The sequence below is a fragment of the Stegodyphus dumicola genome, chromosome 4, assembly GCF_044657685.1.
Source record: "Stegodyphus dumicola isolate Sdum_Otavi_A_Nest chromosome 4, ASM4465768v1".
NCBI classification, from domain to species: domain Eukaryota; kingdom Metazoa; phylum Arthropoda; class Arachnida; order Araneae; family Eresidae; genus Stegodyphus; species Stegodyphus dumicola.
Genome location: NC_140771.1, coordinates 88,694,018 through 88,709,341, shown reverse-complemented (window position 1 = coordinate 88,709,341; position 15,324 = coordinate 88,694,018). Strand labels below are relative to the sequence as shown.

The 15,324-nt window shown below is 30.3% G+C and overlaps 1 protein-coding gene across 2 annotated transcripts in view; it reads right to left on the bottom strand.

Annotated features, from left to right (window-relative positions):
* Window positions 1-15,324, bottom strand: part of Lon (lon protease homolog, mitochondrial) — a 105,590-nt gene that overhangs the window by 52,370 nt on the left and 37,896 nt on the right. For both annotated transcript variants that reach the window (XM_085815185.1, XM_085815186.1), the window contains exons 7-10: window positions 11,900-11,958; window positions 7,983-8,066; window positions 7,765-7,896; window positions 7,360-7,448 (exon numbers count right to left, since the gene is read on the bottom strand). In XM_085815185.1, coding sequence (XP_085671311.1) covers window positions 7,360-7,448; window positions 7,765-7,896; window positions 7,983-8,066; window positions 11,900-11,958 — 364 coding nt within the window. The remainder of the gene's footprint in view (window positions 1-7,359; window positions 7,449-7,764; window positions 7,897-7,982; window positions 8,067-11,899; window positions 11,959-15,324) is intronic.

Here is a 15,324-nt window from a genome sequence, read left to right as displayed (position 1 = left end):
ATGAAGAAAGCTCCATCAGTGCAGACAACAACCACTTAGGCCAATTCAAATTACTTTCAGAAATGAATGTATAAAGAATCTTGACCAAGTTCTGAGCCTTCACTCTTGTACTGATATTTTTACACAACAGGTTTCTTTAATACCTCTATAAAACATACATAGCATATCAAATAAGTATCCTTATTATCTGTAGCCTCATTTAGCTGTAATCCAAATTCCACTTTTTTAATTTTTTGAACTAATTGATTGTTGATATCCTCCATGTTGTATTCTCTGATTAATTGTGTTAATGGACAAAATCAGTTTTAAAAGCAGCTTTCTAGCAGACTCGTCAATCATGATGTTTACCATATGATAGCAGCTGGTAGAATAAATTCTTCTGCGACAGTATGGCTGTTTGATACTGATGCAGTCTTAAAAAATGTACTTTTTTGTTGTTTCAGTTCTTTTAACTTCCTGGCAGAAAGATCACAAGTTTTGCCAACCATGCTGTGGTGATTAGCTTCTAAATGACACTTCAATTTACTTGGAAGAAGCATACACTCCATTTCTAAAACTTTCATACACTATACATATTGTGGTCTGTCTTTACCATTAATCATGTTGATGTAAAACCAAAATTTAAATAATCATCATCATACTTAAGGTATTTTTATTTTTTCACAATCGTACCACTGGTTGAAGACGTGCTTTTTTTTTTTTTTATCTGCACTATTATGTTTATTACTGTTCAAAAATTGGTCCATCATCAAAGATACAAGAGCAAAGAATCTCAAAATTATTTATCAAAGACAACAAACAAGATGTAATATAACACTAACTATAGAACTAAATTATATCACCGTTTATTTACATGAACCACTGAATTTCACTACACTTAGATTATAAATTGACTAACTGAATCGAGCCAAAAAAGCTTGCTTATATGCTTTCCGCAACATCTTCTAGAACAGTCCAAATCTGTCACAAAGGGTCTACAAACCTTGACGTATCTATAGTGTAATCATATGATGCAATCAAGAAACAGCAGCACTGATGGCTTGGGTTCGCAAAGAATATTCTGTGCCAGTGACTTTATTTTTATACAGGTTCAAGTAAAAACAAAACACACAAACAAATCTCTTTCACTTTGTTTTCTATTTAGTGAGGCCAAATGGCTTGGTTCAACTAATTATGAAGTTTTTACAATATTTCTCAGTGTCCCTCTGAACAGGCTGCAACTCTCCAAGAAGCCGTGGTGTACAGTTTTGAAACCACTGCACTAATAATTCTCTTTCTACACTTTGTTTGCCTAAATGGTGTTAATGTTACTTTTATTGCTTATGTGTTATGTTGGTTTTACTTTACAATAAATTAGATGATGATGTGGCATTTATTGCCTTTATTCAAAATGCATGGAAGTTTCCAAAAGTTTATTTAGTTCATCAGTATCTAAGAAACAAGACTACAATTTGAAATGCTCAATAACCTAAGTATTAAATGCCCTCAGTGCCAAACAACATGAGAAATATGACTCACTTTATCCCCTGGCATTCTGGTGATTGAGGGGGGGGGGAACTTCATTTTTAAATAATACTAAACTTGGACAGGATTCCTAGGAAAAATATGAATGCATTCCTTATTTTGAAATGAAGAGTTCCCATTCTACACAAATTCAACATATCTGTGGAAACGTGGACATTCTCAACTGTACAAAACAATAATAGTATACCTACTCCAAAGCATAAAGTCTGTAATGAACCAAGACAGAAAATAATGCACTACTCTAACACATTATATAGTTACACATTAATTTCTGCTATTTTAACAACATTTCTTTTTTGTCAGAAAGAACATGCTTGGTTCATTACATCTGAGCTCAAGGTTGAAATGGCGAAAACACTAAGACACAGCTGGAGTTATTAAATATCTGGATTCCTAAGATTGCTAAATCAAGAGTGAAGTTTTCCCTGCTTATTTATTTCTTTAAAGTAGTTAATATGCTGGAAATGTCTTATTGAGAACAGAAACCAAGTACAAAATGCTGTGTGCCACCCATGGAGAAAGAAATGAGAAGGATATACCTTTTCTAATTGTGAATAAAGCAGCCCTTCAAGCTTCTGATAGTTTAAGGGGTGTGGCATTTTTGTTGATATTCAGTACTTGTTACTTTGACAGCTTTTTGTAACTTAAAAATCAAATAATATACAGATGTAAAAACTTTTGTGTTCATGTGTGAAATAGATAAATATTTACTTCATATGTCTGTTAATTTTTAACTGAACAAAGAAGAAAATTAAACAATATATATATATATATAATTTATCAAGCAAAGCAGTAATAACAATTTTTGAAAAACCACTTTTAGGCGAGCTTTCTACAATTTATATATATATATATATATATATATATATATATATATACAAGAAAGCCAGAAATGAAGCATAATGGAAAGAAAAATTATACTAATGAAAATTGATTTCATCAGATGGATTGTTTACCAAATTAAGGTAGGTTTCAAAGATAATAATTTTAAAAAAATGCCTAAAATGTGTTCTGGTAACTGAAAAAAACTATAATTGTGCAATAAATAAATAATAATAATAATAATAATAATAATAAAATCATAGCATTAATATTTTCATGCATTTAAGAACAAAATTATTAATATTTATGAAGCAGTACAAAATGTTTCAGCCACTGCATTATTACTTTCATACAAATAAATGCCAATATATGATATTTTCAATGAAGAAAGTTGAAGTAGAAGTGTAGTACACTTTTTACATAATATATTATATTTTCAAACTTGCAGAATAATGTACAATTTTAGCAGATTTTTTATTTGATATAGCAAAGGAAACCTGAAGTTTGTGGGTCATAATGTTATTGTATAGGCCAATGTCTTTGTTTTTTTGTCCATGTATTTCATGGAAGAATGATAGCCAGGGCCTCAAGGAGGTTGGACTTTTACTTCCACCCCAGTTTTGAGGGGATCTATGATAGCCTCTGGACACAGCACTATATTCACCAATGTTTATGAAAAGTGTTTAAAAGGTTAAATATTTAAAATTGATGAGAATGGCATTAGCAGCAGACTGTATCCATGAAGTCAAAAGGATGATTTGGTTATTTGAATATGAAAAAGCCCATGAGGGCTACTGCCAAAGGAGGGATGACTCTGTGGATGGCTTTCTAAGGGAAATTAGTTAGTATTCATGTTACACATAGGAAAAACCATGAAAAACAACAATGCACAGCTTCACCAGCGTTAGAATCCAGAAAAAACTACCAGCATTCAGCAGTCTTTAACAGCTTGACAACTAGTTAAGTCAAGGAAATTTAAGAATGAAGAATTAAGGTTTAGTTTGGTTTATTTAATTATGTCAAAGCACTTAAAGCTATGAGGCAGGATGCCTTCATGGAGGACTTTACAAGGGAAATTAGCTTGTATACACATTACACATGGGGAAAACCACAAAAATGCTCATGCAGCAAGCCTTTTTGCTGGGATTCGAATGCCAGACTGATCTTCCAGTGTTCTATGACTTTACCGGTGGGCTGAATGAAGAATTAAAAGTTTAGCTAAAATTACATTAAAATAATGCAAGTATTTTTTATTCATTTTATACATATTTGTTACATAAAAATTCTGATATATGCTAAATGACTGAAAATTACCTTATTGGAAAAATATAGTGAATGCACAGAAAATAAAGGTTTGCATATGTCGAAAAACAAAAAATTTAAATATATATGAATATTTCTTTATATATATATATATATATCTTTTTAAGTAACATGTATTTTCGTCTAATTAACTTCACAAATATTAATTAAGTTATTTATAAATTATCTGAAAATGAACAATTTATTCACCCAACTTCAACAAATGTTACCACTATCAAGAAATTTAGTTACTGAATATGTATTAATCTATAGCATTTAAATGTAAACATAGATTAAAAGTATTATTGACAGATGTAAACTATTTAAGCAGGAATTATTTTTACAGGAAAATAGTTTATCAAAATGCTACAGAAAGGACAGTACATGAGATATTAAGGCCCGTCCACACGAGGACGCTCCCGACGTAGTTGACATAACTTTTTCGACGCCGGCGTAAATTCGCAGGACGCAGAAGACGTAAAACTGAGTGCGCTCCTGTTCAGCTTGAACGCCCACGACGCGCGCGTATAGCCAATAGCCGACCAAGTTCTTATCACGTGTCATAATCAGAAAACCTTCTTGCTTAGTTTCAATATGGCGTCAGAGCCACACAGAGATGAGTTTTTGCTTAGAAATATAACTGTATACAGCAATAAAATAATCAGCATTGTTTTCACGCCATCTTCAGATTTCTCAAACCGTACATATTAGTATAAATTTAAAATTCTCATTAAAGGGGAAAACTGTATACTTATAAAGGAATGATCCGACCAGTATATCCATATGCTTCACCTATTTATAACACCGTAAGTAATAGGAGCCTAAATAAATTACAGTTTCTACGAAATCAAAGTTTCTGCCTTACAAAATTCTCCTTAATTATTATAAATATTGGCTTATATCATGTGTAATAAAAAGCTCTATAAATATCCCAACATTAAATATACCAAAAACTAACTTCAGCAATATAATAACTCCTAAAATAAAGCAGTTGACTGTGAAAGAGTATTCAATAAAATACAATTACGAAATTTTTGAGGAAAGTTACAAATTGTGTCATACAGCAATCATTTATTTAAGTTTAATTAAATGACCTTTGCAGCGACTTCTACTTGTTACATTATTTTTCACAAACAACAAACAGCGTGCTGCTTTGTTGGCGGAGGAATGGAAAGGTGGCAAGTTCGAACCTCCCCCGTAGATGGTATAATTCAGTTAGCTTTTCTCATTTTGAAACGTGTTTCTTATATTTAATCATGAATCATTATATTCTAATTTTACCTATTATTATTGTTTTTATTTCTTATTTTATTCATCATTATTATTGTTTTTAATTTAGTTTAAAAATGTGCAGTGCAAATAGAAATCCTTATGTAAAAATATATCTGCATCTCTTTATCATATATCATCTATAAATTCTCTCTTTATTTTTACTTTATTGCATATTTTATCATGCACATAATTTCTCATAAACTGTCCAAAGTTTGAACCTCATTCTAAATTCAAAAATAAATAAAAAGAAAAACAAAAGACAGCGAGTTAAAAAAAATATGAAGTTGGTTTTATTATATGGTGGATGGTGTATATAAAGAGAATTAAGTAATTTAATTCTCTTTATATACTGTATTCCAAACCAATTTTATAAATCCTAATTTTCATACGATATAGAATCTGCAAGTCTGTCAAACTGGTCGATACTCATCCTGAAGGAATTAAAAAACAAGTAATATACCCCCCCCAAAAAAAAAATTAAGTCAATTCCTACTTAGGTCCACAAAGAAAAGTTTAAAAATACAAAAATAAATAAATAAATAAAAATACAAACATAATTTTTTTAAATTAAAAATTAAAAAAATTTTAATATCTGAAAAAGCTGTATTAACATCAAGTGTCATTCACTGCAAGTTTAAAAAATTGTATTTGAACTTGAGTGGATGAATAAAAAGCATTTTATGTACTGAAAATTTGAACAAGATATAGGGAGAGTGTGAGCTAATAGTAGGAATTTAATAATTCCAGATATTCCTTTCGCAAACAAGGCAGTAAAAAAAAAAAAAAAAAATCTCTTTGAACAGGTCGCTCTAAATAAATCTTTCGGACCCATTCTTGCCATTTTTTGCGGTTTTGCCTCTGCTTAATAATTGCACATAATAGTAAAGTTTCAGCTATAAAAAAAATCATCTGATTCAGACAACTTGCCGCAAACATACAGAAGAACAGCGAAGTAATAAGATACAGCTTTGTTGACGCTATATTACAGCGTCACGTGATTTTTGCGCAAAATAATTCTATTGGTTAAACGCACTCTTCGCAAGCGTACTCATTTGGATGCTTTTACGCTGGTAACGTAAAAGCGCGTTCGTCAGCTACGTTTCGAGCGTACTCGTGTGGACGGGCCTTTACGGGTACTTAAGTAGAGCAGAATTCTTAGAATGTGTATTGTCAAATATAAGGACACAATTTTGATAAGTATTAAAACAATTATTGCCTTATATTTTAATAATAATTTAAGTTGCAAGTCCTAAAGAATATTAATATTTTTTCCTTGCTCTTTCTTCCTTTAACTCACATATAAATTAAACTACATGGAAATCAGAAAACAGTAATAATATTTAACTACTAGAGTAAAAGGTGTTTTAATTTGAAGAGAGTACTAATTATTGAGTGGATATGAGTTTTGATTTAAATGACACTTTGAAAAAGCTAAAAATTCTTTCATATTTGAAAAAATATTCCAAAAAGTCCTAAACAGTAAAGAAATAATGCACAATTTTATTTACAATCATACAATAAAGCAATGATTTTGATTTTTTAATCGCTAGCCTAATACAAATTTCTTTCTTATGTAATTAATGGAAATGTATGAAAACAATTCATTCAAATTAAAACTAACCAGGGCACAGGAAAATTATTACTAGTTCATTTATTTAGAATCAAATATTGTTTAAAAAATAATCTTTCAAATAGTTAGGACTCTGAAATATAGTAGTAAAAGAAAAAATATACATTTATACTAATATTTATGGTACAAATGCAGAATGTTCACCACTGAATGTCACTGCTTTTAATTGCTTCAAACCAGCCGAGTAGGAAAAACCTTGCCCAGCCCGGGAATCAAACACTGGACCCACTGCACTCCTGGGCCTCATATCAATAAACAAATGACCCAGGGAATCATTAACACTGGCATTCTGGGTGACTCTACAGTGCATGGCTGCTGTTATACACCAAAAAGAGTCTTGACAAGGGCATCACAACTTGTTGCTGCTTTTTGTAAATTGCTTTCTTCAATATTATGAAAAAAAAGCATTTAAGTTTCTTGGAACTCTTGAATGATCTCAAGCCAGGGTTCCATGGAATATATTTTAAGAAATGCTGGTCTAGAGGATGTAGCAATTTTTTTTATGCAATTCAATATATTCACATTTCTACAGACAAACTTAACATGTATAGTCTATATTCCTTCATTATGAAATAAAATAGATGCATATGGAACTTCTGTCAAACAATCGCTTTGCAACATCAAATTACATGCAACAGCATAATACCAAGAAATCATGTTTTTAGCAACGATTAAAACATAACTAGTTAAATTTTCCAGTAAAGATATCCTTGCAGTCAATCTTAACATTTTTACTACCTATAAGGAAATTACTTTGCTCTTGAAGTTTATGCATAAGAAGAAGGGGAAGCACTTTTCTTTACCCTCACCTGAATTCAGAAGAATGATTATCTAGAAATGATAATTTATTGAGTTCTTCATCTATAACTTCCATAACTGCTGCAGGGACAGTGAGCTCCTTTAATTAAGAGAAAATGAATTAATTTATTTTGTGAAAAAGCAAAAAACATTAATAAACAGATTTTATTTCTAATGCATTGTTTGAATCAAAAGGAAAGAAAATTTATTAATACAAACAGTAAGCAAACAAATACAAACTTAATTATGAACAATAAAAAATTATATTTATAATTAATTATATTTCATTATAAATATAATTTTTATATTTATAATAAAACTATTTTAACTTTAACTAATAATTTAACTAATAACTAATAAAACTAATAATTTATACTATAAAAATTATATTTATAATATCTTTATTAGAAGCTGACCTTTAGCCTTTCCCGGAATTTTTCTTCAATGGCATCTTTGTCATCCTTCTCCAGCCCTAATTCTTTTTTAATAGCTTTTAACTGCTCTTGAAGCATATATTTCCTATGAATAGATTTAACTTTTTCTTCAACCTATAATCAAATAAAAGAAAAATTAAAATTTTTACCATTACCACAAAAATACAAAATCTAGGAAAATAAAGATGAAAACTATTTACCTCTCTTCCAATTTTTTGCTGCAGTTTGCTTAATTCTAGTTCTTTTTTAAGTAAGGAAAGAGCTAGTAACAATCTTTTAGGTATCTAGAATAAAGAAGTAATAAATATTTATATCTATAAATGTGATAAATACATACACACAGACATTAGATACATAAAACTAAATCGGAAAAACCTACCTCATGTTCATACATTTATGAATAAAGTCACAATATATATATATATATATATATATATATATATGCATACCTGCCAACCTCTAAAGATAAAAATTCAGAAGATTTCTCCAAAATTCAGAAGAACACGAAGAATTAATATCATGCTTTGTTATTAAAAAAATAACAATTTATACAAATAGAAAAAAGAAAATTGTACTTACATTAGTAAATCTCAATTAAGTAGTAACTAAAAAATTTATTAGGAAACATAAAACAAGAACTTAATGTTACACAAAAAAATTATTGCAATGAATTTAGAGTGCATCTTTTGGCTTTAGCCAAAAATTCTTTGGAAATGGTTATGAGGAAACTAATTGTTAACTAATTGTCATAACAATTAGTTTCCTCATAACATTTAGCAATTAAAATGTTTTCTAGAGTTTTTGGTGAAATTGAAGAACGAAACATAGTTTTGTTTTTCTTCACAACACTGAAGACTCTCTCGCACTCAGCATTACTGTGTGGAATTACGAGAATAGCACATAAAACTCTGGCTAGTCTATCATATTTTGGTGTTCCATCAGCTCTTTTTATTCTTTTTAAGGTACCAACGAGGACATCAAGTCCAGAACTGGCAAAGTCTTCAAACTGTGCAGCAGAAAATTGGTTCTGTAGTTCATCTAAAACATCGTTATGGCATTCATTTTCTTTAATTGTTAACAAAAATGGAAATTTATCAATAAAAAAACGAATCTTTTCAAAAGATGAATTTTCAATTTGTTTCAGATTTGCCACTTCAGCATTTAAAAGAACTTTATTTTGCAAAGGAAACTTCCTTACAATGTAATCACAGGCTGAGGAAAAGTACTTTCTAACACATTGAAAAAATTCTTTTTTCTCATGATCTTTCAAAGAATTTACAAGTTCCCTGGTTTGATTTCCAGTTATAAGATCATTGTGATCCTTTTGATTTGCCAAACTATTATAGGCAATACGAATCAACACACTGTTTTTCACAACGGACGGTTTTACAAACTTAGTATAAAGTTCTTTCAAAAGATCATTAAGAATTAAATAAGCAGGGGAGATTTTGGCGAAGCAGATTGTAGAAGGGTATTTACACTTTCAAAAATCTTAATGGTACTTAACACCAAACTACAATATGCTTTGTTCAAATCTGAAGAAAGAAGATAGAAAATCCTTTCCTCCCGGCTAATAGAAGATTTTCTTCTTCCCTTAAACTTCTTTAACAAAGTTGATCTTTGAGGAGTCTTCTAAGCATTTTCTTTTTAAAGGGTTTGATTCTGTGTGTTGGCTTTTCCCTTTTAAAGCATTTTGATTAGAAGCAAAGTTGGTTTTCGGAATCTTATATGTCGACAAATTTGATGGGATCTGTGGTTTCGTTTTGGTCTTTTCGTGGAAATATTTTAACAATGCATCTCACTGTTCAATAAACCTTCCTAGTGCTCTGCCTAAGGATAACCATCTCGTGCATACATGTTTCAGAATTTTTCTCGTTTCACCAAAGCACAGTTCTTGGAAATTCTTTAGGTTTTCTTTCCTTTTTACACTTTTTTCCAGATAGAAAAACACATCAATCAGAAGCTGGTCAATATTTAATGGTAAAGCAGCTGCAGCTTTTTCTGCTGCCAAATTAATTAAGTGGGCATCCAATAACAATTAATTCATTTGTTCTTTTTTGAGGAAAGAGGCTACACCCTTTTTGTCACCCACCATGACATGAGCATTATCTGCACCAAATGAAATGCAGTTTGATATTGGGATGTTAAGTTGTTTCAACTCATTAATTACCAAGGAGGCAATATTTTCCCCCGTAGCGTCTCCGTTTAACAATGGAAGACACAAAAGATGAGTTTACATTTCATTAGAAACATCACAGAAATATGTGACAACGATGGGGTAAAGCTTCCAATCGCTGACGTTGCTGCCATCGATTGACACCGAAAATGCTGAATTCTGGAGTGCAAATATCGTTTTACTTTGTGCATCGCAAGCAATTTCGTTCACAATAGAAGATGTTTTCGTGCAAGCACAAGCATATTTCTGAGCAATCTTGGAGTCGGGAAACATCCGTCTGAAAAGTTGACCGGCGTGATCGGCAGCGCTTAGCGGCATGTTGTGTTCGATGAGGAATGCAGTAAACAAACACTCTGCCAAAATGACATCGGCATCCGAATTCGTAGCCGAATTTGAAAAAAAAAATCATCCACTTTCTTTGACGTTGTCGAAGCCGAAGCATTAACTTCATGCTTTTTAGACTTAACATGCTTCACAATGTCGCTTCTTCCACCGTGACTTATTATGAAGTCCCACACGCACACGTTGCAAAATGCATAGTTATTTCCTTTGAAGGATTCTTTAATTGTTGGAAATTTGGCTTTGTAGGCAGGCCGAAAATATTGAGAATACGGTTTTTTTGAACTCATTTTGTAACGACGTATTAAGAAAATTCGTAGCACGTGCAAACAACAAAAAAAAAAAAAAAAAGAATGTGACAATCCACGCTTGCTGAGTAATTCCCTTGCTGCTGAAGCGAACGCGAAAAAAATAATCTGGCGCCCACAAAGAAAAGAGTGGGAGAAACAAGTTCAGCGCATTGGATTGGCTGGTTAAGCGGCGAGTTGGGAGAAACTGCAGGTTACTGGATTCGAAGTAGTCGGTAGTTGGCAGTAAAACACAATACAATTGGCGAAAATCGCTGAATTGGCGAAAAATTCTAAAATTTCGACAAGAATCACTAAAAACACTTGAAAAAGGAAAAAAATCGTAAAAAACGGATTACAATCGTAAAATCGTAAAAACAAACGCATTTTCGTAAAAATTTTGAAAAATTCATAAAAGTTGGCAGATATGTATATATATATATATACATATGCATATATAATAACATATATATATGTGTATATATAATAAGATAATATATATATCATAAGATAAGCAATCCACATCCATTAAAATAAACTGCAGTATGAAAGAAAATTGAATGTTACGGATTTTATATAATGTAACATGAACAGTCTCCAGAAATTTAAAACTTTGAAAATAAGATTACAGGGGCAAATCTCTTTAATAGTAAAGTAATTACAAATTGGTGAGATATCAAAAACCTAGCGATGGTTTTCATGACTAAATCCCCAGGTATGGCAATAAATTGCCAAATGTCAGCAAATTTGATGATCATTTGGCAACAGTTTGGTCTGGTCTCTGTGTAACTGGTATAGTAACTGAACAATTGTAATTGATCCCTATATGTAACTGGACATTTCTGGCCCTAATATGTAACTTTAATTGCATATGCTCTAAAGTAATTTTAAGAAATGAAAGTACTGGAAACTTCTTGTCAGCCAGCGAAAACTATATAAGATCAGAGAGAGCATCAGTTCTTAGTTTTTAGGCTCAAAGTGGACTTCAGAGTATTGAGAGATCTCCATGCTAGCCTCACTCATTAGATGCGCTTTGCATCGTGTTTTGTTTAAAGTAATCAGTAGTGGTAACTACTGATTGTGCTCTGTCATATTGAGAAGAGCTGTACGAGTACTTTTGGGGAAAGTTCCAGAATAGTTAAGCGTCTCTTTTGGGAAAACAAATTTTATCAAGCTATCATCGGTTCATCAATGATGTATCAGCGGTGTGCATTCAATCAATTACGAACCTGCAGGCATGTTACATGACATAAAATTTGTCTAAAATCAAGTATCAACATTAGTGGAAAATACATAATGGCTTTTAAAAGCATACATTTATTTCTTCAATAACTTGTTGTAATTCATGTGGCTCAGCACCAGTTAAAGCAGCTCCTATTAAAAAAATATATATATATATATATAAAATATACACATATAACATTAAGTCTATGAGTCATGAGAAAAGTGTATAAGATGAAAACTTTAAACATATAAAATTATTTACAATAAAAAGATTTTAAAATTACTTTCCTTACATATATTGCCGATTATTAAAATTGTTACATCACAAAGGAAGTGCACAAAAAACCCGAAATTTACACTAAGGGTAGAACCAAGGTTAGTAAAATCAACAAGATTTGCACATAAGAAAGAAAATGCTTTGAAAGTTCAACTACATCGTGATGTCACAGACTTCTGTCACTTTCTCTCATACTATGGTGGTAGAAACTACGGTAGGCACTTAAAACGACCGATCTTATTTGCTAGATGATTACATTAAAAGGTTGGGAAAAGATATTAACTAAATCGATTAGTTTCACACATAGAAACATCTAATAAACATTTTATATCTACATATATACAACTTTTGAAATACATATTTAAAACTAAAGGTATATTGAATAAATAAATGAATGCTAACATGAAAAATAAACTTTCTTTGTATATATCCTTATTCCTTTGACATATTTTATACTCAAGCGTATAACATCTAAGACATATACAAAGTTATAAAAATAAACTTTGAATGATTTAAACAAAGGGCAAATTAAGCTCAACATTTGCTAGGATGCACCAAAACCCTAATTATGCACTGTAAGTTGCATTAATTTAGTGGCTACATTTATTAAATTCTAAGCATAACCTAAGCTAATTCAAATATCATACTGAATTCTGGAATAATGAGCTGGCACATAAAAATTTGCAAATGCTATTGTAAAAAACAAAATAGTTTTTTGAATTTGCATATTTTTTATGTACCAATTTGCTATTTCAGAATCGAAAATATTTTTTATTTATTTAGTTTACATTATAAAGATTTAATATAATATTTTATATCAAGAAATATGCATTTATACGTATGCAAATACCCTGAGATGAATGTTTAAAAATTAAAAAAAAAAAAAAAAAAATATCAGATAATTTTTTCGAGAAGTAAGCAGGTATTTGCATCCGAAATTTTAGTATAGAAAATATGTGTAATTTGAATCAGTTCTGTCCAATAAAAAATATAATTTTCAACAGAGATATACTGGATACACCATTTTTGCTGCAGCTAAGTGTTTCCTGTATATATATATTTAAGCATTTCTTACAATGCTTAGGCTTTAAAAACAGCACACTTAAGACAAAAGACAGTTTGATTTTTCATTCATTTAAAGCAATTATTTTGCAATATGAAGAAATTTGTTTTAAAAATTTATTTCTTCTTTTCCACATAATGGTGTAATTTTCATCAACTGAATTTAATATTCTGCTTTTAGCTTTTGAATATTTTTGATTAATTAATTTTTTGTTTAAATTCCTTAACATTGTGAAAGTTTGAATCCTAGCAAATGTTTTAAGTAATTTTTCATCAGTGTCGGAAAACTGCTGTTTAAGAATTTTGGCAAAGTCCTTTATAATATAATATTTTTTCCCTTTCACAAAGTAGAACCGTTGAAAATTAAAAAGTGTTCTTCCATTTTATGAACTCGCATTTCCAAATTTCATATAATTTAGTCCTTCACGTGATAGATATTTTATCCACGATGAAGCACAATTTGGATCTTTTAGTTTATACATAAATTCCCCAAGATTAGGGTGATGGATATGATACTTTGTTGCTATTCATCCTGCAATATAACTTAAATAATCATGTTCTGTGAAAGTTATGTCCAATTTTAGTTCGGAATTTTCAGATGGCCAATCCATGTTTTTTTCAATATTACTATTACCTGAATATGAAAATGACATTTTATCATTGTTTCCAATGACAACTGTTACACAAGCATGATGCAAAACTATTGAAATTAGATAATCATCTAATCTATTCACGCTTGTGCTTTCTTGAACTCCAATAAAACCATTCTTGCCTAGCATCACCATACTTATATGGTATAAAGAGGAGTAAGATGATCATCTAGTGCTCCCTTTGCTCCTAAACTGAGAAAATATATTTTCGAGAACATCTTGATTTAAACGATGCTTTAGAATGTATGAGTGGTTATATTTTTCTTTCACATGATGGAAGAGTTTTAAAGTTGTACATGAAATTAGAACACCTTTTTGAAATGATTTTTTTTTCCAATCCACCTCATGTTTTTCATAGCTTTTGAAAAAAATACCTGTTGCTGCATCCTGAGTTGTTTCCGTAAGCACTTTTACAAGAAAATCCAAACACTATTAAAAATGTTAAACTAGTTATTTGCTTCTGTTATAAAACTTAATCACAACATAATTTAGGATCAGATCCAGGCTTATATCTTTCTAATGCAGCTGCAGTTGTTTCTTAAAACAACTGAGATGCTAGACGTACATTTTGTTGCTGAGATTTTTCACATAATATGCCAGTTTCTGTTAGTTTGCAGCAAACTTTATATTTATCAGCATTAATCTTAAATAATTTCAAAAGTGGAATTTTACAGACAAAACCAGTATCTAAAAACCAATTGCGAATAAGTTTCAGAAGATATGGCTCATCTAAAAAAAAAAAAAAAAAAAAAAAAAAAAAAAAATATTGATAATTGGATGCATAAACATGATTAATTTTGGTTTATTTGTAATGTTTTCCACAGTGTGCAGTGAGATTTACTCATTAGAACCAATTTGATGGAATTTTGAAATCATGTCGAAAAGGATGGCATCTGTCATCCTTCTATCAAAATCTACAAAGAATGGTTGCTTCCATTTATCGAAAAGGACACGTGCTAATAGCTTTTGCAAATATGAGCCAAAACTTTTATCATATTTCATATCATATTCATCTGTAGTTTTTATTTTCATTTCATCAAACAATAAAACTACGAGAAATTGAAAATCTCCGTTACCTTCTCTAATTATTTTCATAATTTTTAAAGCATCGTGTAAAATACCTTGTTGAAATTGAAATAATGACAATGCCTAAGGGTAGTGAAATGTAAGAGGATACTTTAGATGTTTCTGAAGACAGAGATATGCCTTTCTACTTAAATAGCGTAATGTGAACGCAATTGAAAATGTTTCTTCATCCTATCTCACACTATTTTTCTGATCAATTAGCTATTTTTCCCGTGATTTAGTAAAAGTTCTTTTAAAGCACTGGAAAGTTTATTATATGTAATGTCATTTTTAAAATTCTCTCTTCTCAACTGTGTTTCTTCCTTTTTCACTAATTGTGATCTCAAGAAGCAAACTGTATCATAGGCGGATTTTAACATTTTCTGTAAATTCTTAGTTTAATTTTTTGGCTTTATGTTTTTGTTCTATGTTTAAATTTACTAATGTTGAAAAAGATTCTCA